The 22,231-nt window shown below is 34.0% G+C and overlaps 1 protein-coding gene across 2 annotated transcripts in view; it reads right to left on the bottom strand.

The window, feature by feature from the left end:
- Nucleotides 1-466: 466 nt before the first annotated feature.
- Nucleotides 467-22,231, bottom strand: part of tecrb (trans-2,3-enoyl-CoA reductase b) — a 29,634-nt gene continuing 7,869 nt past the window's right edge. For both annotated transcript variants that reach the window (XM_056455969.1, XM_056455961.1), the window contains 10 exons: nt 22,077-22,128; nt 18,748-18,792; nt 15,960-16,063; nt 11,730-11,845; nt 9,924-10,029; nt 7,422-7,494; nt 7,118-7,161; nt 6,433-6,490; nt 5,455-5,543; nt 467-3,498 (listed from right to left, as the gene is read on the bottom strand). In XM_056455969.1, coding sequence (XP_056311944.1) covers nt 3,325-3,498; nt 5,455-5,543; nt 6,433-6,490; nt 7,118-7,161; nt 7,422-7,494; nt 9,924-10,029; nt 11,730-11,845; nt 15,960-16,063; nt 18,748-18,792; nt 22,077-22,128 — 861 coding nt within the window. In that variant the 3' untranslated portion in view covers nt 467-3,324. The remainder of the gene's footprint in view (nt 3,499-5,454; nt 5,544-6,432; nt 6,491-7,117; nt 7,162-7,421; nt 7,495-9,923; nt 10,030-11,729; nt 11,846-15,959; nt 16,064-18,747; nt 18,793-22,076; nt 22,129-22,231) is intronic.

Genomic DNA, 22,231 nt, shown 5'->3' on the forward strand with positions numbered 1-22,231 from the left:
TAACATTATAAATATAGAAAACAAAATCTGACTTTAGATGAACAGCAAATTCACATTTCTCAGTTTTATATGGGCAGAGCTCACTTTTCAGGAACATTCTTCAAGTAACGTCTCAGTGATGTAAAGTATATCGCAAGTAACAGGAAAATAAACTTAAATATGAAAAATAAATGTCAACTTTAAGCAAATATCAAGCAGTTTTCTTGTATAAATATTGAATAAAGGGTGAGCACTTTGTGTTGAAAATATAAAGCATTTGGCAACACCGCTAGTCTTCAATCAAGCATCTTTCTGAGCCTCACTCATGCTGGACATCAGTTTGCCACGGTAGCTTATTTACATTTCCTGGGGTTAATTATATATAGTTTACGGTACACGTTTCAATCCACGGTAACTATGTATAGCGTCAAACGGCCCAGCCCTGCTCTATACGTTTAGCATGTTTAGACAAATAACAAGACAATCAGTGTTTCTGGAGGGTTTATTTTTCATTTATATAAATTGTTAGGTCAAGCAAACACTTCTGACATCTGCAGTTTGTGCTGTTTCACTTTTATCTTCACTTAATAATCACAAATGCTTTTCTTTATTAGATTTTTAGTCTTGTTTGTAGTCCAAATATCTGAAAATTCTTAAATCAAGAAGCAACAGTTGTCTTGATTTAAGAAATCTGCCAAAATGAAGTGAGTTTTTCCTTAAAACAAGCAAAATCATCTGCAAATGGGGTGAGCAACATAATCTTATCAAAAGACAAAACTAGATTATTTTGCTGACCCCATTGGGAGATTATTTAGCTTGTTTGAAGGAAAAACTTACTTCATTTTGGCAGATTATTTAAAAGACAATTGTTGCTTCTTGATTTAAGAATATTTAGATATTAAGACTAGAAACAAGACTAAAACTCTTTAAGAAAAGCATTTTTTTTTTTTTGCAGTGGTCTCTAAACGCTTTATTTCAGGTCCTTTCGTTTAGTGTTTTGAAGACTGATCATCATCATCATGAGGAAAAACAGCTGAGCATCTTCGCAGCGTTAATCATCAGTGCATAAAACAGGTCTCAGAGATGAAAACAATCATAATCCATACAAACAAGCTGTGACGCAAGGGAAAGTTGTAAATCTATGTTTGATCAGATTTAAAGCTGCTTTCATTGAGGGGAATCTAACTGAAGAATTTATTTAGCATAGAATAAACAAACTGTTAAAGGTGTTTTTCTTAATTGTGGCATCTGTCATGACACGTTATTACTTCTTTTTTTAAATCCAAATTTTTGATGCAATGTAAAACATTTGTTTTGTTAATGCAATTACACTGTGTAGAAACAAATTTTCAATACAATCAGCAGGGATAGTTTCATAATGTATTTTTTCCATGCTATAATTTTACTGATATACAGTTGAAGTCTGAATTATTAGCCCCCGTTTATTTATTTTTTTTCTCCAATTTCTGTTTAACAAAGTTTTTCTTCAACACATTTCTAATCATAATAGTTTTAATAACTCATCTCTAATAACTGATTTATTTTCTCTTTGTCATGATGACAGTAAATAATATTTGACTAGATATTCTTCAAGACACTTCTATACAGCTTAAAGTGACATTTAAAGGCTTAACTAGGTTAATTAAGTTAACTAGGCAGGTTAGGGTAATTAGGCACGTTATTGTATAATGATGGTTTGTTCTGTAGACTATTGAAAAAATAAAGCTTAAAGGAGCTAAAATGGTTTAAAAAAAAATTTAAATCTGCTTTTATTCTAGCCAAAATTAAACAAATAAGACTTTCTCCAGAAGAAAAAATATTATCAGACATACTGTGAAAATTTCCTTGCTCGGTCCTTGCATCATTTGGGAAAAATTTAAAAAGAAAACCAAAGGGGGGGCTAATAATTCTGACTTCAACTGAATTAAAATTAAAAATTTTATGAAATGCACTATAATGAGAAAATCTTTATGGTCTGAAAAGAGATTTTAGAATAGAAAAGAAATGTAAAATTGAAGACTTTTTTTCTATTAGATTCACGTTTAAATATCTAAAAAAAAAAATCATAAATCAAGAAGCATTTTCTAGATCAATTAAAAAAAAAATTGTGCTTAAATTAGATTTTCCCATAAAACAAGCAAAATAATCGTATTTCAAACTGAAAACTTTTTTTTTTTACTTGTTAAAAAATATTATATATTTTTTTTAGCCCTATTGGCAGATTTAGCTTGTTTTTTCCCCTCAAAACTGCAGAAAATATTATATCAAGAAGCCTTTCTAGAACAGAAATATATACATATATATAAATTAGCTTGTCTAGAAAATGCTTCTTGGTATAAGTTTTAGATAGTTGAACTAGAAAGAAGACAAAAACTCTAAGAAAGCATTGTGTTGTGTGTTTGCAGTGTGTGTTTAATATGTAAAAAAAAGATATGTTCTGAGATGTCCTTGGCAGTTTCCACAAGATTCCCCATGATGATGAGAACAAAATCATCAAGCATCAATACTGAACTCACAGCCATCATTAATCAGTGCATGAAAGATCTCGAAAATAAAGATGCACTCAAAACACACAAGACTGATGCACAGAACAGACAAACTACAACGCAGAAAACTGCTAAATGTCTGTCTGAGCAGTTTTAAAGCTTCTTTTACTGATAAATGACAACATGAGGAGCGCTCCAGGGAAAATGACTACATGATTAAAACAAAAGAAAAACAGGTGTTGCATTATGACTTATTTTTATGACAATCACCTTCTCGACACATTTCATTATTATAAAGCAAAAAAAGGTACAGGATGGGTGAAAAGAGACTATTTAACGCCTATAGAACTTGTATAATCACTGACGTCATGATGAAAACAGCCTAGAAATAGACCAAAGTCAATCAAACTTCCTTTAACAACTCGATTTATTTATAAAGCACTTTCAACACCGTCGGCTTCCTTCATTTTCCTGTATCAGCCACAAGAAGCAGCAGCACGAATACGCACTTTATCACCTATTTTTAATGCTTAGTTACTTTCCACCCAGCATGCATTGCTGCAAACCTCACTATCCAGCTAAAAAGTGTTTTATTACAACCAGCAGGAATAATCTGCATGCACATGTCTGCACACATCTCCTTAATTTGACATCGCTAATGAAAATCGTACAATGCAAAACAAAAAAAAGACAAACCCTTATGCGTTTCATTTGTACAACAATAATGTGGATATTGTAGATGCGACCCACAGGTGGCGACGTGGAGCCTGTGGATCTGACTGTGTTATTGGGAATCAGTGTGTCAGAGCTATAAAAGAGAGCTGATGGGGGGTTAAAACACTGCGGGACGCTCTCTCTACTACAGGATGAAGGGCAGGATGGGTGAGCGGAGCGTGGGGTAATCTCGAAACTCCTTCAGGTAGCTGCGGTGCTTTCCTTTGGCCCACACTGTCATCTGAATGAAGCCCACCAGAGTGAAGAAAGCCACCGGCAAACACTGCGTCATCAGGGTGAAGCCCAGCCACGAGCCCAGCTGAAAAATAGAATATAAAGACTGTAAATACTAGACTGACTGTTCTTTTAGATTTACTTTAATTAAAATAATCGATTAAACTTGTACAATCTTCATAGCAATTTACACAAGCAAAATTGAAGTAAATTTTACTATCTTATATCTTGTTTACTATCTAATATCTTGTCAATATCATGTAAAATGAACAAAAATACACACATCAAACATCATAACAGGAGTAAAAATGGTAAATACTACAGTCAAGAGTTCGTATATCTGTTCCTGGTGCAGTTTCAAACTATTCCAGTGCTTATATTCTGTATTTATATACATGATATACAAGTATGTGCGTGTATATACAGTTGAAGTCAGAATTATTAGCCCCCCTTTGAATTTTTGTTTTCTTTTTAAATATTTCCCAAATGATGTTTAACAGAGCAAGAAAATTTTCACAGTATGTCTGATAATATTTTTTTCTTCTAGAGAAAGTCTCCTTTGCTTTATTTCGGCTAGAATAAAAGCAGTTTTTAATTTTTTTAAATAAAATAATTTGATATTATTAGCCCCTTTAAGATATATATTTTTCAATAGTCCACAGAACAAACCACGGTTATACAATAACTTGCCTAATTCCCCTAACCTGCCTAGTTAACCTAATTAACCTGGTTAAGCCTTTAAATGTCACTTTAAGCTGTATAGAAGTGTCTTGAACAATATCTAGTCAAATATTATTTACTGTCATCATGACAAAGATAAAATAAATCAGTTATTAGAAATGAGTTATTAAAACTATTATGTTTAGAAATGTGTTGCAAAATTCTTCTCTCTATTAAAAAAATAAACAGGGGGGCTAATAATTAACGGGGACTCCAACTGTGTATGTGTTTCAGTCTATGGTGTTTGTGTTTCAGTCTATGGAGAGCAGCAGATCAGACTGGCCCTCACTGTGTTTCTGGTAAGATCAGCGTATAAACCCGTTTCACACACTCCACTTGCAGTGTGTATTTATTCCATGTTAACAGATTAAAGCTGTATTTGCTTAGGAGAAACAGTCCAATTTAAGTGTGTGAACAATTATGTGTAGAATATGTGCAAAGAAGCAAAATAATCTGTCAGTGACGCAAGCTAAACACACTTGTTTTAGATTATTTGACTTGTTTTAAAGGGACGGTTTACCCAAAACTGTAGATTTTGTTTCTTTGTTCTGTTGAACACTAAAGAGGAAAATCTGAGGATGTTGGAAACCATTGACTTCTATAGTGTTTGTTCTTCCTAGTATAAAAGTAAATGGTTACAGGTTTTTAGCTTTCTCCAAAATATCTTCCTCTAGGGAGATTTAAATAGTCAGGTTTAATGTTTGGGTGAACTATCCCTTTAAGGAGAATCTCATGTCATTTTTGACTTGTTTTTTTTATATAGTTAACATAGTTTTTAAATATGCTTCCTGATTTAAATTTTTTTTAGATATTTGGACTAGAAACAAAACCTTCAAGTAGAAGTGTTTTTTTTCCCATAATATACTTTAACACTAATGCTTTCTTTTTGATTATGTGATCCAGATTATATATATATTTTAAATATCTATGCAAAAAAATGTTTTGTATAGTTTTTGTTATTATATATATATATATATATATATATATATATATATATATATATATATATATATATATATACACATACATATACACACATATACATACACACACACACACACACACACGTAATACATATATTATTTTACATATAATATATTTTATCTAGCAATGATTAAATTCACATCTTAAGTGTTTCCAAACCTTTATCTTTTCTTTTTATTTTCATAGAATAATGTTGGAAACCTGTCATCGGTTACAGGTTTCCAACATTCTTCAAAACATCTTCTTTGGTGTTCAACAGAAGAAAAAGCTCTGATTTGTTTGAAATGAGTGTGGTAAAAGATGGCAGAATTTTCTTTTGTTAACGTGTCTTTCTGACCTCATATGTGTAATTGGGGCAGGAAACCAGCAGGAAGATCCAGGTGAAGGGGTTTTTAGTCGGGTACGGGATCTTTCTAGTCTTAGAGCCTGCGGAAGAGAGAATAACCATAGTAGAAGAAATTATAAAATCACATGAATTAAGAAAACTGGGAGTATGTTGATGTACGTCCAACTCAAACGGGATATTTAGTAGGGGGCGGGGCTTTAATTTGCACATCATTCACTCATAGCAAACTAACGGTAAGATAGGATTCTAACAGTGTGATAAACTTGAATAAAAATAATGATTTCTACTCTAAAACATGCTACTTTTTCCCTATTGAACACAATATATATGATTTCAAGAAACATTTAAAACAGTAAACATGTCAGGCTGAATAATTGAAATAAAATCGCTGACTTCTGCTGTCTTCAATAGGTTTAAAAATCACAGAATTTTTAGAAGCGGTACAACAGAACGTTTTAGGGGTTTTAAAACGTGACTTTTCCAAACTGTGGTAAACCTTGAAACCGGTTATCGTCCCAGATAGGAGTGGCTAAGAATATTGTGGCTGAAGCATCTAAATGACGTCGAAGAAAATGGTCAGATATTGATTAAAGATTACCAAAACAAAAACAAAACATTCAGTGGACTAACTCACACGGATTAATTGTTCATCTAAAGCAGTTTCCCAACCCTGTTCCTGAAGGCACACCAACAGTACACATTTTCATTCTCTCCCTAATCAAACACACCTGAATCAACTTATCAGAACATTAGAAGAGACTCCAAAACCTGAAGTTAATGGGTCAGATGAGGGAGACATCCAAAACATGAACTGTTGGTGTGCCTCCAGGAACAGGGTTGGGAAACACTGGTCTAAAGAATATCAATGTGCGCTAGCAAAATAAACATTGTCGTTTTTCAATGACATTCATCAATTCATGACTGATATGATTGTTTATTGATTTATAATAAGACGCCAGTGTGATTTACCAGGTGGTCGGAGATTCCTCAAGGCGATGTGGATGGAGAAGTTTCCAATCTGACAGAACTGTAGACAAAAACAAAGCATTAGTCTTGTGGTCATCATCTGAATTGGAACGCTTTAAAGACCTGTATGCCGATAACTCATTTAACAGCTTGGAAAATCTCTGTAGAAAGTATAACCTCCCGCACAATCATTATTTTTATATCTTCAGGTCTGTAGTTTTGCTAGGGGGAAATTCCCTCACTTCCCTGCTCTTCCTCCTGTCTCCCCTTTAGATAATCTTACTCTTGATTTTATTAATAAAGGATTGATCTCCATATTACGCTCTAAACTCATGTCCCTGAAAGAATATAACGTGGTTAAATTAAATCTAGATGGGAAGGTGAACTGGGTGTAAAACTATCAGACTTTTTGGGAGGAGGCACTCAGAAATGTTCATGCATCATCATCATCATCATCATCTGTTAGGTTAGGGCTCATACAATTCAAAGAGTTACACAGGGTGCATTTAAAGCAAGGCACGGTTGCACTGACAGATTATTTTGCTTCTTTGCACATATTCTACACATAATTGTTCACACACTTAAATTGGACTTTTTCTCCTAAGCAAATACAGCTTTAATCTGTTAACATGGAATAAATACACACTGCATATGGAGTGTGTGAAATGGGTTTATATGCTGATCTTACCAGAAACACAGTGAGGGCCAGTCTGATCTGCTGCTCTCCATAGACTGAAACACAAACACCAGAGGCTGAACACACTTCAATAACACACAACCTATTTATATATATATATATATATATATATATATATATATATATATATATATATATATATATATATATATATATATATATATATATATATATATATATATATATATAAATTAATAACCCTAACATTAAAACAAACTTTTTTCCATTCACATGTAGTCTAAAACGCAATTAATTTCTAATGATGCAGTGCTGAATGAATATGAGTTTGTCTTACTGGGCGGTGTGTAGAGCGGGTGGTTGATATAATAAGCCATCCAAGCTGCGAAGCCCCAGTAGTATGTACAGTTCTGCAAAACACACAATCAAACGTGTATATAATATCAGTGGTGGAACTGTACTGAAAAATCATACTTTAGTAAAAGTACTATTACTTGCCTAAAAATAGTGCGAGAAAAAGTATGTGTTGTCAATATTACTCAAGATAGGAGTAAAAAGTAGACCTTTCAAAAAGTACTAATGAGTAGTGAGTATTACACTGTTAAAAAGCTGATGCGTTTACATGTCATTTGTGGATGTGTGTAAACGTAACATTCTGTAGTGCATCTAGTGATTGCCCAGCAGGCACATAACATCAGAAGACGCTAAAATTGGCTTGTCTAGCCAGCGTCTAAGTACAACGTTATTTTGATGTTTATTAATGACGTCAAATGACGTTCGTATTTGGTTGATTGTGTTAGAAAGTGACCAAAATCGAGTCAACGTAGAGCCAAGATCTTAAACCAACATCATAATGAGGTCAAATACTGACATTTGTTCATCAGATATGGCAACCGAAATCCAACATCTGATAGATGTTATAGTTATGTATAACATCTGCACAACGTCAAGCTGTAACATCATTAGACGTTGATATTTGGTTGATTTTAGGTTGGCGCTGGACATTGACATCAGCCTCATGTCAACACGATTTTCATTTCCAAACAAAACTCAACGTCCCCATGACGTTGTGGTACATCAATCGGAAGTCATGTTGATGTCTTGTGCCTGCTGGGTGTTTAAGGCCATTTCGGTTATCATACAGTAAACATTTGTCATCTTCTCATCAGTAATAAGCATCTAAACAGTCTCTGGGTCATTGCTTGTAAAGATTTTGGACTTCTTCTTGGACACTTTTAATGCTTCCAGACAGTTTGCTGCAATTATAAATCTCCATGTCTTGAGGTAGTTCATTATGATGTGATTTACTTTCTATGTGTGATTTGATTGGACAGAAATCACTGATTTTTATAATTCCCATAGAAAAGACAAAGTAAAGTAGTGACTGCAGGTTGAAGGAAAGTAGTAAAAGTACCAATACTGCACTACAAATGTACACAAAGGAAAGTAAAAGTGCACAGTTTTAAAACTACTTAGTAAATTACAGTTTCTGGGGAAAGTTACTCCATTACAGTAATTTGAGTATTTGTAATTAGTTACTTTACACCAGGGGTTCTCAACCTTTATCACTTCGAGGCCCACCTCCTTCCAAAGGTCCAAACTGAATGTCTAGAGAAAATGCTCATTTTTAAGCTTTATTTATTAGCAAAACATTTCTTTTGCCTTCTATTATTCTCTCTCTTTTTAGATCATTTTATTAAAAAACCCAAACATTATAAATATATATTTAAATATAACATAAAATAAAATAATGTATATTTTAATATAAAAAAAACAACAACAATGCACAGACTGGTTCTCTCAACTCTTCACTTCAGTTATTCTTTAGAACTGCAGAGTATTTGGGCCTTTTCTTCAATAAATAAACCTGACAGAACAACAGGACATGCCAAAAAAACGTTTCTGCTTTGAATTAGACTGACTACTAATCATCTATTGATCTAGCATTCACAAACACTCGCGGGACATTACTTTGGACAACCATGCGAATATTTTAAAGTGTTCACACAAAGGGAGCACGCATAGTTTGTGAATCAACTGTGCGATACAGTACGGGTTGTGAATGTAAGGCACGCGTAAGCCGGTTATTAAAACTATTATAGTCACCTTTACATTTGCGTGACGGTTTGCTTTATACAACTGAGAACGTAGTCCTAGTTGACGTGCAGCGGTTGGAAGTTTGAGCCACATGTCTGTATTTAACAGTGAGGCTGTGTTTAACAGTGAGTCTGAATTAGCCTATTCAATCACAGAAAACGGGAAATGCCATTACTTCGATCATTTTAATATGACATATTTAATATTGAAATCAAAGAATTATAGTATAATATTTAAGTTCATTTTAAGCTATCTTGCAGCACACCTACAGGATCGCTGAGCCCCACCGGTTGAGAATCCCTGCTTTACACCACTGTATAATATATTACTGCATATGTACAACAATACATTTCTCTAATAATCCTCTGACACAGGCTAAACAGAAAGACCAATTAAAATCACAGTTCACCCAAAAATATAAATTCTGTCATTTCCTCATCCTACACGCATTACAAACTGGTTTATGTTAATATTTTCTGTTGAACACTAGTGAAGATATACTGAAGAATGCTGGAAAAAAAACAGCCATTGACTTCCATGGTATTTTTGGTTTTCTATAGGTGTCAATAGTTATTCCAGCATTTTCAGTATATCCTGTTTTGTGTTTAATAAAAGAAAGATATGTACAGTTTAGAAACCTTTGAGTGAGTAAATGATAAAGAACTTTTCATTTATAGGTAAACAATCTTTTTAACATCTCACTTATACACCAATATGCCTGAATTTCATACAATTATCTGACCTTAAAGATGTTGCGGAGAGGCATAGTCCCGTGTGAGAAGCGATGGACGAACAGTGTTTCCAGAAGCCTCTTCACGTAGTGGAAAGAGTGACACATACATGCCAAACTACAACAACAAGAACACTCAGTTACCCATCAGCCCTCTGAAACCAATCACAGTTGATCAGTTTTATTTGTAATAGTAAACAAACATCAAAATATCACACTTTTTTTTTTCTTCTTATGAAGTGCATATGCAAATGTTTATGATAATGACAGGGCTATAACTAATATAGGGGTCATTAACTATGAAACCAAAGTTGCACTGATATTTTGTCATATAAGAGCTGGTAATGCTATAAAATCATCCTGCAAGTTTCAGAACTCAACACCTTGCGGTTCCTCTGAAATCAACTTATATTGAAGACAGTCTGAATAAACCACAGCTTCTGGAATGTTCTACTTTATGATGTAATAGTTTGGATAAGCTCCGCCTCCACAGAATATCCCACTTCTATTTCACTGCTTGTTTAGACTTGTTAAAGGTCTCGTGAAGCGCTTTGAAATGTCTTTTTTTTATTCGATTTTTGACGTAATCTCAACCAAAACATGAAGAGAGGGTGGGACACAGTGTAGCTCCTCCCCTTTAAAAAAAATACAGTCAATAGTGTTTTGCTTTATCACAGCTCTGCCAGTGAGAGTGCTTGAGCTCAAGCGCATCAAAATGAAAAGCGTCTTGAAGGGGGCGGGGCATGTCAGATACTAGAGAGCATTTAGTATGAGGTCATACTATGAGGTGACATGAAAATTTACTAATCTATTCAGGTGGAAGTGACAAACTAAAAGCTTTACATGATTATATCAGTTTCATATCTTCTAAATGTAAATTGTCACTGTTTTGGTGCACACTAGTTTATTGAGTTCCTAAAAACTATACTAATACTAACATCTAAAAGACTATTTTAAATTCATGGGACCTTAAATATGCAAAACTGTCAGCCAATCAGAGCAGTGGGCGTTTACTTCTGAGTCTACAATTAGTCACGCCCACTCAATCATTTTAATGATAATCAGAAGGAGCACAAAAAATAGTCAATTACTTCTAAATTATGACCATTTTTAAAAGTTAAGGCCTTTAATGACTCTGAATAAACGAATCAATTCTTTTTGCAATCAACTCCCATGTCTTTAATGACTCTGAATCAAGGAATCAAATTTTTTGTATTCGACTCCCAGGCCTTTAATGACTCATAATCAAGGAATCAAATCTTTTTGTATTAGACTCCAAGGCCTTTAATTAATCTGGATCAAGGAATCGATTCTTTTTGTGTTCTCCCAAGCCTTTAATGACTCTGAATCGAGGAACAAATACTTTTTTAAAGACGCTGAATCAAGGAATCGATTCTTTTGTGTTCAACTCCCAAGCCTTTAATGACTCTGAATCGAGGAACAAATACTTTTTTAATGACTCTGAATCAAGGAATCAATTCTTTTTTTTTTTTTTTTTGTAATCGACTCCCAGGTCATTAATGACCCTGAATCGAGGAATCAATGCTTTTTTAATGACTCTGAATCAAGGAAACAATTCTTTATGCACTTGACTCTCAGGCCTTTAATGACTCTGAATCAAGGAATAGATTCTTTTTGTATTCAACTCCCAGACCTTCAATGACTCTGAATCGAGGAATCAATTCTTTTTTGTAATCGACTCTGAGGCCTTTAGTGAATAAAGAAATCGCAGGTCTTTAAATACTGATTAAATTATAAGTAAACCTTAGAGAACAGTACAGTACAAAAACACATCTCATGACTGCTTTAATGACTTACTGTACGACCCAGTGTTTGCTGGTGGTGAAGTCATATTTGGGTGCATAAATGAAGGGCACTCGGAAGTAAAACATCAGATATATGAGCAGAGGACCGGCGTACTCCGTCAGAAACACCTGAGAGACAGAAAAACAGCAGAAAACAAGCTTCACAACGAGTCCTGATTCCCTAGTGCTAGAATCAATTGATTTGGTACAAAGATTCGATTCCCCCCTGTCGTTGCGATTGTTTTTCAATTCTTTCTATTTAAAACCCTTTAGACGTAAATTATATTAACTAACATCTCCTGCAACTAGCATCAAAGCGAACCATATAAATCTGTTTGCAGAAATGTAAGGCTGTTAAGTAGATTCTAACTGTAGAAGTAGATTCTGTTTGAATGAATGGATTCTGAGCTTTGGAATCGACTCCTGATTTTAAATGACTCTGAATTAAGGAATCGATTCTTTTTTGTTATCGACTCCCAGGCCTTTATTGACTCTGAATCAAGGAATCAATTCCTTATGTATTCAACTTCCAGGCTTTTAATGACTCTAAATAAAGACTATTCTTTTTTTAATCGACTCCCATACTTTTAATGACTAGGAATCAAGGAATTGATTCTTTTTTGTAATTCATTCCTATGCCTTAAATGACTCGGAATCAAGGAATCTTTTTTTTTGTAATCAACTCCCAGGCCTTTAATGACTCTGAATAAAGACGATTCTTTTTTAAATCAACTCCCATGCTTTTAATGACTCTACAAAAAAGAATTGATTCCTTGATTCAGAGTCATTTAAAGGCCTGGGAGTCGAATACAGAATACAATCGATTTCTTGATTCAGAGTCATTAAAGGCCTTGCAGTTAATTGCAAAAAGAATTGATTCCTTAATTCAGAGTTATTAAAGGCCTGAGAGTTGATTACAAAAAAAGAATTGATTCCTTGATTCAATCGACTCCCAGGCCTATAAATGACTCTGAATCTAGGAGTTGATTGTATTTTGTAATCGACTCACAGGCCTTTAAATGGCTCTGAATCAAGGAATCGATTGTATTTTGCAATCGACTCCCAAACCTTTAATGTCTCTGAATCTAGGAATCGATTGTATTTTGTCATTGACTCCAAGGCCTTTAATGACTCTGAATCAAGGAATCAATTATTTTTGTAATCGATTCCAGGCCTTAAATGACTCTGAATTGAGGAATCAATTATTTTTTAATGACTCTGAATCAAGGTATCGATTCTTTTCGTATTGGACTTCCAGGCCTTAAATGACTCTGAATCAAGGAATCGATTCTATTTTGTAATCAACTCCCAGGCCTTTAATGGCTCTTAATCAAGGAATCAAATCTTTTTGTATTGGACTCCCAGGCCTTTCATGACTCTGAATCAAGGAATTGATTCTTTTCATATTTGACTTCCAGGCCTTTAATGACTCTGAATCAAGGAACTAATTCTTTTTGTAATCAACTCCCAGGCCTTTAATGGCTCTTAATCAAGGAATCAAATCTTTTTGTATTGGACTCCCAGGCCTTTCATGACTCTGAATCAAGGAATTGATTCTTTTCATATTTGACTTCCAGGCCTTTAATGACTCTGAATCAAGGAACTAATTCTTTTTGTAATCAACTCCCAGGCCTTTAATGGCTCTTAATCAAGGAATCAAATCTTTTTGTATTGGAATCCCTGGCCTTTGATGACTCTTAATCAAGGAATCAATTCTTTTCGTATTCGACTTCCAGGCCTTTAATGGCTCTTAATCAAGGAATCAAATCTTTTTGTATTGGACTCCCTGGCCTTTGATAACTCTTAATCAAGGAATTGATTATTTTCGTATTTGACTTCCACGCCTTTAAATGGCTCCGAATCAAGGAATCAATTTGTTTAGTATTCGACTTCCAGGGCTTTAATGACTATGAATCAAGATGATTCTTTTTTGTAATCGACTCCCAGATCTTTAATGACTCTGCATCAAGGAATCGATTCTTTCTTCTAATGGACTCTGAGGCCTGATCATCCCCCCTCCTGATCTGTAATGTGCTGAGCTCCTGCGCTGTCAGAAACACCTCCACGTTTCCTAGTTATTAATATCTCCTGCTCTCACAGAGATAATGTGACAGACACTAAACGGAGCCGTTAAGAGAGACAGATTAACACAGCCTGATAAACACTCACTAAACGCACACTACTGAAGGCAGATGCTGAGGTTTCATGATGCACAACTGATTTGGAAAAGGGTTTAAAGCACTCATTGAGTCATTTCTGGAGAAGCTTCAGTGCAGAGGTTTAATCAGTCACTGTGTGACGGGTGATGTTTTCATTATGAGCACAATATATTAAAGTCTGTGAATCAGTGTACGAATTATACATTGACGATCAGAAGGGGTCAACTTTTCAGTAGTAGTTTAGTAATAAATGCTTCACTCTTTCAAATTTAGGAATGCATTTAAATGACATCTAATTTATTTCAGTGTTTTGAGGGATATTTAGTGACTATTTTAGAAGTTACAGTAGGTCAAACACACATATTATATTACATATTATACATATTAACATACATATACATATTATGTGTCTAATTTCTTTTTTAGGCTACTGTGGAGCTAAAAATATGCCAAAACAATCTGAATTTGAATAGCGTTAATTTGAATTACTGACAATTGTAATTTAATAAATCTCAATTTTTATATGCTGTAAAAAAATTTTTGAATTTGAATTTCATAACTTGAGTATTGAACATCTGAAATTTAAGAAAACTGATTTTTTCAAGGCTGAATTGTTTATAGACGCATTTTCAAACTTCAGTTTTTTGTGTGTTTTGAATTCACAGACTGCAGATATCCAGTTTGTAAAAATACAGCTTCAAATTTTCAAGATGAAGAAATTCAGAACATCAAATCAATATAATATGAAGTTTGAAATATGCGTCTAGCCTTGAAAAATTCAGTTTTCAGAAACTTCAGATGTTCAATATTCAAGTTATGAAATTCAAATTCAAATTAAGACATTCAAATTTAAACTAAGAAATTTAAATTTAAAAATAATTTAACGGCATATAAAAATTCTGATTTAATAAATTACAATTCAATAATTCAAATTAAAACAATTCAAATTAAAACAATTCAAATTCAGATTGTTTTGGCATATTTAAGCTTCATAGGCTACACGCAGATATAAACTAAGTATTTAACAAGAAATGAGTCTTGTGAATACTTAAGATGTCTATCGGTGCTCTAGAACTGCTAGTTTCAGACTGTTGAAAGATGTTTTTCATAGCATTGATTGACGTGATTATGCATTCACAATGGTATGACCCGTTATAGGGGGAGGGATGGGGTCAAATATACATTTATATTATACATTTTTAGTTATTGATATTTAAGATCTAGATCCACTAAGATTTATTTCTTACTATGTGTGTGTTCTCTTTCTATTTGCATTTGTCTGTGTATGTGTGAGCATGTCAGAGAGAATGTGTGTGTGTGTGTGTGTGTGTGTGTGTGTGTGGTCTCACTGCGAGTGTGCACACATGTTAGTGAGAATGTGTGTCTGAATGTATGCATGTTGTCCCTTTCTCTTACTGTGTGTGGTGTGTGTATGATCTCCCTCTATGTGTGTGTGTGTGTCAGTGTGAATGTGTGTATATGTATGAGTGTGTGCGTGCTCTCTCTCCCTCTGTGTAACATCAAATAAAAAAACTACTCCTTATGAGGAAATCTGCACAGTGTGTGTGTGTGTGTGTGTGTGTGTCTGTGTGTGTGTGTGTGTGTGTGTGCGTTCTCTTTCTATTTGTATTTGCCTGTGTGTGTCTGTATATGTGTGTGCATGTCAGTGCTAATGTGTGTGTGTCAGCATGTGTGTGTGTGGTCTTTCCTGAGAATGTGTGTGTCGGTTTGCATGTATGGACCTTCTCTGTGAATGTGTGTGTCAGTGCGTGTGTGCGTGCACGCATGTTAGTGAGAATGTGTATCTGAATGTCTCTTTCTGTGTGTGTGTGTGTGTGTGTGTTTATGAACTCATGTCTGTATGTATACATGTGTGTGCGTTCTCTCTCTGCATGTGTGATCTTTGTAAATGTGTCATCTCACTCTGTCTGTGTCTGTATGTGGGTATGGAGTATCAGTATCTGTTTGTGTGTGTCATTATAAGTGTATATCAGTGTGTGTGTGTGCACACGTGTTCTCTCCCTGTTTCGTTTCTGTGTGTAATATATCTGTGTGTGTGTATGTGCGCGTGCGTTCCGTCTTACCGTGACCCAGCTGATCTGCGCCCCCAGGTCTCTGAAGTAGAAGGTTGCAGTGGTTCCTACAGGCAGATGCTGCAGCACGTCCTCATCCTTCAGAGATTTGCCCTCTGCAACACACACACACACATCAGCAAACCTTCACCCAACAGAGGCCTATGAGGATCCAGACTATAACAGAACAGTTATTAATCCTTCATATTTACCCCTTCTTACAGGTTTAAAGTGAAAGTTCAACCAAAACCGAAATTCTGTCATCATTTACTCACACTCAAGTGGTTCCAAACCTTTCTGTGTGTGTGTGTGTGTGTGTGTGTGTGTGTGCGTGTGTGTGTGTGTGTGTGTGTGTGTGTGTGTGCGTGTGCGTGTGTGTGTGTGTTTACCTCAGTTGAACACAAAAGAAAATATTTTGATAAAGCTGGAAACCTGTAACCATTCACTTCCATAGTATGTTTTTTGGAAATCAATGTCTGCTGCTATCAAACATTCCTCAAAATATTTCCTTTTGTGTCAATCAGGGGTCCGTTCTTCGTAGGTGAATTACTCAATTAGCTGGATTTGGATATTGACGATTTGACATGATCCAGGATAATTTTGTTCTTCGAAACTCATCTGAGACTTGTTGTCATAGCAACAGCTCTGGTAGCTCAAACCTGCTTAGGAGCGGCTTCATTTCATATAAACAGGATTAGATCGGGTCAGTTCAAGCAAAGATAATACTGCAAGTATATACCAAATGCTGATATTTTCTTACAGTTGTAGTTATAAACACTTGGGAAAATAGTAAATATATATATATATATATATATATATATATATATATAAATATATATATATATATATATATATATATATATATATATATATATATATATATATATATATATATTAATAAAACTTATGCAATCTGCACTCCGAAATAAAAGTACAAAGACTGCCACCTAGTGGTTCAAAGAGAAAATGTATTGATATGAACTTTTTAGATACCAACGCCTACATTCACAATATTTAAAATAGGATAATAATTTATTTAAGTCATGCACGTGTTTTGAATATGCTGGTGATTTGATGCTTCACAAAAGTTGCAGACACCTTTATGCAGAGTTCAGACAGCATGATTTTAGCCTCGATTTTGACTCGCCGACAGGTTGAGAAAATGCCTGAAATCACAGGCAAATCAGTGCTAATGCACCTGAGCAACAATCACACAGTATGAACTATCAAAGACGCGATCTCAGAGAATCGCCAATGAGTCGCTGATGCCTAGATATTTGGCGTGCTAAATATCTGGAGCTGTCAGCGATGCAAATCATGCCTTGTGAAATGAGTTTTGACTGAAAATAACATCGGCGATCGCATACAGCCAATCAGAGAGCAGCATTCACTTTGGACTAAAGAAATGGAGAAAAAACTAGTGGAGGTTTGACAGGAGCACCCGTGTCTGTTTGATGTTTCATACAGAAAGTTAAAAAAGAAAGTAATAAATAAATAAATAAATAAATAAATAATTATTCCCTTCAAACCCAGGTGAGCAAATATGTACATTTTCTACCCCATTAAATACTACGTGTTTTTGGTTGTGAGACGTAGTTTGGACGAAGTTGTCGGCAATTCTTCCTATTTTAAAAGTCATGCAATGTGAAAGCCCCTGTCGCCAATCCACCTTGCAGTGTAAACAAAGCAGCGACAAAACGCAGTAGTCATGCAGTGTGAAAACATCTGTGACACGACTACTTTGAAAATCATGCGGTCTGAACTCGGCGTTACCGATATCAAAATGCTTTTTTTTTGATAAATGAGTTTATAAAATGAACCAAATGACCAAAATTAATTCATACAGTTATTCCTTAAGCCGATTAAAAAAACTTGAGATTGCCTAGGCTACTATATTAAAGAAAATCTTCTCTAAATGTAAAACTAAATACATTGACAATGAAATACATGATGAATACTCTTGACACATGAAAGTGTAAAGCCTGCAGTTGACAACAAATATAGAAAGTTATCACGTATCATATTTAACAAACCGTTTACTGCTAATTTGATGTAATTTTGCCCACGTGGATAATTGAATATTAATCAGATGATGTCATTACGCTGCTGTGCTGTCAGCCAATCGTTGCATTGCTCATCATGATTTCGTGGATCGATAGATTAAATCTGATTTGCGAACTTGTTTGAAGAATCAAATTAGCCAGAGATCAGTTATCAAGATTAACAGATCCAGGATCTGCCAAATCATCTGAGATCATTTAAGCAAGGTACGAAGCACGGACCCCAGGTTTAAAACCACTCAAGAGTGCATAAACGATTAGTATAACAGGACTGTGCTAGTAAATTAACATCAAAATCAATATAGATTATCTTATATTTGCATTACGTAGCAGAAACGTGCATCACAGTACGCCTTTTTACAAAATACATCATCATAAAAACTGCACGAGCTTAAATGAGAACTGTAAATGACCTGAACTTGACTCAAAGCTATGGTTCAGTCACAGAGAGGAGATAATAATGTGATAAAGAGGAAGGGTAACACTTTATTTTGATGGTCTATTTGAGTATTAGTAGAGTGTCTGCTTAATATCAGTTGATACTGCTCCTTCAACAGATATTAAACTGAGTATAAGAAACTTTGCAAGTACATGTCAACTTACACAAACCCCAACCCTAAACCCAACCTAACAGTCTACTTATAATCTAATGAGAATTAGTTGCAATGTAACTTAAATTCAACAAACGGACCATCAAAATGTCCAAAAATAGTGTGACTAGAGGAAGAATTAACACATACTGGGATCCAAGCGGATGGACTGTCGAGCCGGATACCACTGAGGGTCTGAAACAAAACAACAACAACAACAACAACACACACATTACAGCAAAAACACACACTTTCTTCACATGTTCAATGACATTTTTATTCAAAGTCTCTTCTGCTAACTAACCATGGTTGTATTTACATATTCAAAATACAGTAAAAAAGCAATTATTACTAGTTAAAAATCACCATTTAAAGTGATTTATTTACTTGTATGATGCAAAGCAGAATTTTCAGCATCATTACTCCAGGTATCACCATCACTTGATCCTTCAGAAATAATGCTAATATAAAGCTTAAGCAACATTACTTCTTATTATTTTTTGTTATGAATGCAGAAAACCAATATGTTGCTTCATATTTTATTTCAAAATAAAAGATTATTAAAAAGAATAAAAAAAAACATGAGAATTTATATGAAAAATTTTGTCACATTATAAATGTTTTAATGGTTTCTCTGATTTAAATAGTATTGATTTCTCTTAAATAATAACATTTTCCTACTCCCAAAGTTTTAATAATTTGATAATTTAATTTGCAGGGTTTCTGCAGGTTTCACCAAGTTAAATTTAAGACTTAGACATTTTTAAGACCAATATAAATGAAATTTTAGCCTCACACAGGGCTAAACGGAGTTTTTCTAATGACATTTTCTAATGGAATTTTTTGTATTTGACCTTTAAAAAAAATGATAATTTAATACATTTAAGAGTTAAATAATACTTATTATTTAATAATAAAAATGTTACATAATTTAGCTATTTCTTAGCAACACATTTTAAATTTCTACTTTCTACATTCGCACTTGTACACAGCACCTTATAACCTGTATACTTATATATAACAATCTGTACATACAGCTCAACATCCAGGTTTCTTGACTAAACCGCATCTGTTTAATGTTTCATTTGTATTTTATTATTTTCATATTTATTTTGTGTTGTCACTTGTCACTATGTACACTGGAAGCTTCTGTAGGCAAAACAAATCTCCTTGTGTGTGAAGCACACTTGGCAATAAAACTGATTCTGAAATAATGTCTCAAAACAAGCAAACTCTAGTTGCATACATAACCTTCCTTTAAAATAAAATAAAAAAAAGTAAAAAAAATTTAAAACTATAATAAACTAAATATGTGCACAAATATCCAACTCAGTGTCCTCAGCCGTAAATACATGGAGAACTATTAAAAAGGCACCTATGCTGGAAATCATCTTTTGTAAGCTGTTTGGACAGAACTGTGTGTAGATATAGTGTCATATTTGAGTGATATAAACCCAACAAGCCAATTTTTAAAAATTTACTAATGCTAAAATAGGATCCAAATACCTCCCATTTTGAGGCCCATCACAATGTGATGTAGGAATAGGTTTTCCCTGCCTCGAATTGATTGACAGGCGCCATGCCTCTATAATAACAACAACATGCATACACACGTCCACAGAACATTTATTTTTGCAAATGAACTGAGATTAAAATATTTGTTACAACTCTCTGTGCTTTTTAGAAGTTTAAAATGTTTATAAAACAGAGCGTGTTTGTCATAAAGATCACCACGTAATTCTTAACCACAATAATCAGCACGGCCACATGGTGACTGTAAACGCTAATATGTGTGTGTGTGTTTGTGTACTGAAAACAGCATTTGTGTGAGACTCATCATTTCAGAAAGGCTTGAATAAACGCCACCACAAATACATCAATAAAGTTACTTGATATTTTTGACTACTGAGTCGTATTTCAGCTTAATGTGAGTCTGTCTCCGTCACTGACTGCTGTTTATCTGACATAACACATGATGAGAAGCAGACATGCACATGGGAGCAGTGGGTGGGGTGAAGCAGCTCATTTGCATTTAAAGCCACAGGCTACAAAAACAGCTACACTGTACTCAGACAGCAAAATGGGCATATTCTGGAGGCTGTAATACATTATCTGACGGTATTTTGAGCTGAAACTTTACAGACACATTCTGGAGACACCAAAGGCTTATCTTACATCTTGTAAAAGGGGTAAAATAGGTGCACTTTAAACAAATATTATTGCAAAAAAATAAATAATTCAAACACTGGCAAATAGAGTTAAAAATCACCTTTTTAAATGAAAAGTTATAAGTTTTGTTGAGGTGGAATGTTAGTGATGGCCAGATTGAGTAGCTTTATATGAACAAAGGAAAATTAAGACCTGTTTAAAAAAAGATTTAAGACCTACAACACAATATTTTTTTAGATTTAAGACATTTTAAGACTCCACAGACACACTAAATTTGACTTTAATAATAATTTGACTTGAATAACAGCAAAGAAAAAAGCAGAAACTTGTTTATTTTCATTATTATTATAACTGGACAAAACTACACTATAAACTACATTATAAAGTCTACACTTATTACTTAAATCAAACCAACTTTTGATCCAGTCATCTCAATTTACATCAATCAAACTGACTAATATATTAAGGTAAACCTTTATAATTTAAGTTTTGCACCAAACTTAATGCAAATTTATTAAATTATTAAGATAAGTTATAAAATTTTTACAGTGTAGTCAGAAACATTATTACATGTCATCCAAATGTACAGTGGAAGTCAGAGTTATTAGCCCCTCTGAATTATTAGCTCCCTGTTTATTTTTTTCCCCAATTACTGTTTAAAGGAGAGAAGTTTTTTTTTCCCAACACATTTCTGCACATAATAGTTTTAATAACTCATTTCTAATAACTGATTTATTTTATCTTTGTCAGGATGACAGTAAATAATATTTAACTAGATATTTTAAGACACTTTATAGGTTAAAGTGACATTTAAAGGCTTAACTAGGTTAATTAAGTTGGTTAGGGTAATTAGGCAAGTTATTGTATAATGATGGTTTCCTCTGTAGACTATCGGGGGAAAAATAGCTTAAAGGGGCTAATAATATTGACCTTACAATGGTGTTTAAAAAATTAAAAACTGCTTTTATTCTAGCCAAAATAAAACAAATAAGACTTACTCCAGAAGAAAATATATTATCAGACATACTGTGAAAATTTCCTTGCTCTTTTAAACATAATTTGGGAAATATTTAAAAAAAGAGAAAAAAATAATCTAAAAATCAAAAGGGGTGGGGGTAATAATTCTGACTTTAACTTTATGTACAGTTGAGTATTTTATTCATTTGTTTTCTTATTTGTGTAATTTCAGATCTCTAATGCATGTATATTTGCATTATATAATCACTATATTGTTATGTAACGTGCAATGCTTTGCCAATATTTGACAAGCTCATTTGAACAGAATGCATTGAATGACTGTTTCCACTCACGGCTCTTGTGGAACATGGATTTGATTTCCCCGATTGTTGCATTGGGCTCGACCTGTCGATCAAACAAACAAACAGCAGTTTAGACTCTCAGTGTCTGAAAGAAGCGTTAAATTTAGCCACAATCCCCTGGCGGAGCGGCTTTAGTACAGCAGCTG

The sequence above is a fragment of the Danio aesculapii genome, chromosome 1 (assembly GCF_903798145.1).
Source record: "Danio aesculapii chromosome 1, fDanAes4.1, whole genome shotgun sequence".
Taxonomy (NCBI): Eukaryota; Metazoa; Chordata; class Actinopteri; order Cypriniformes; family Danionidae; genus Danio; species Danio aesculapii.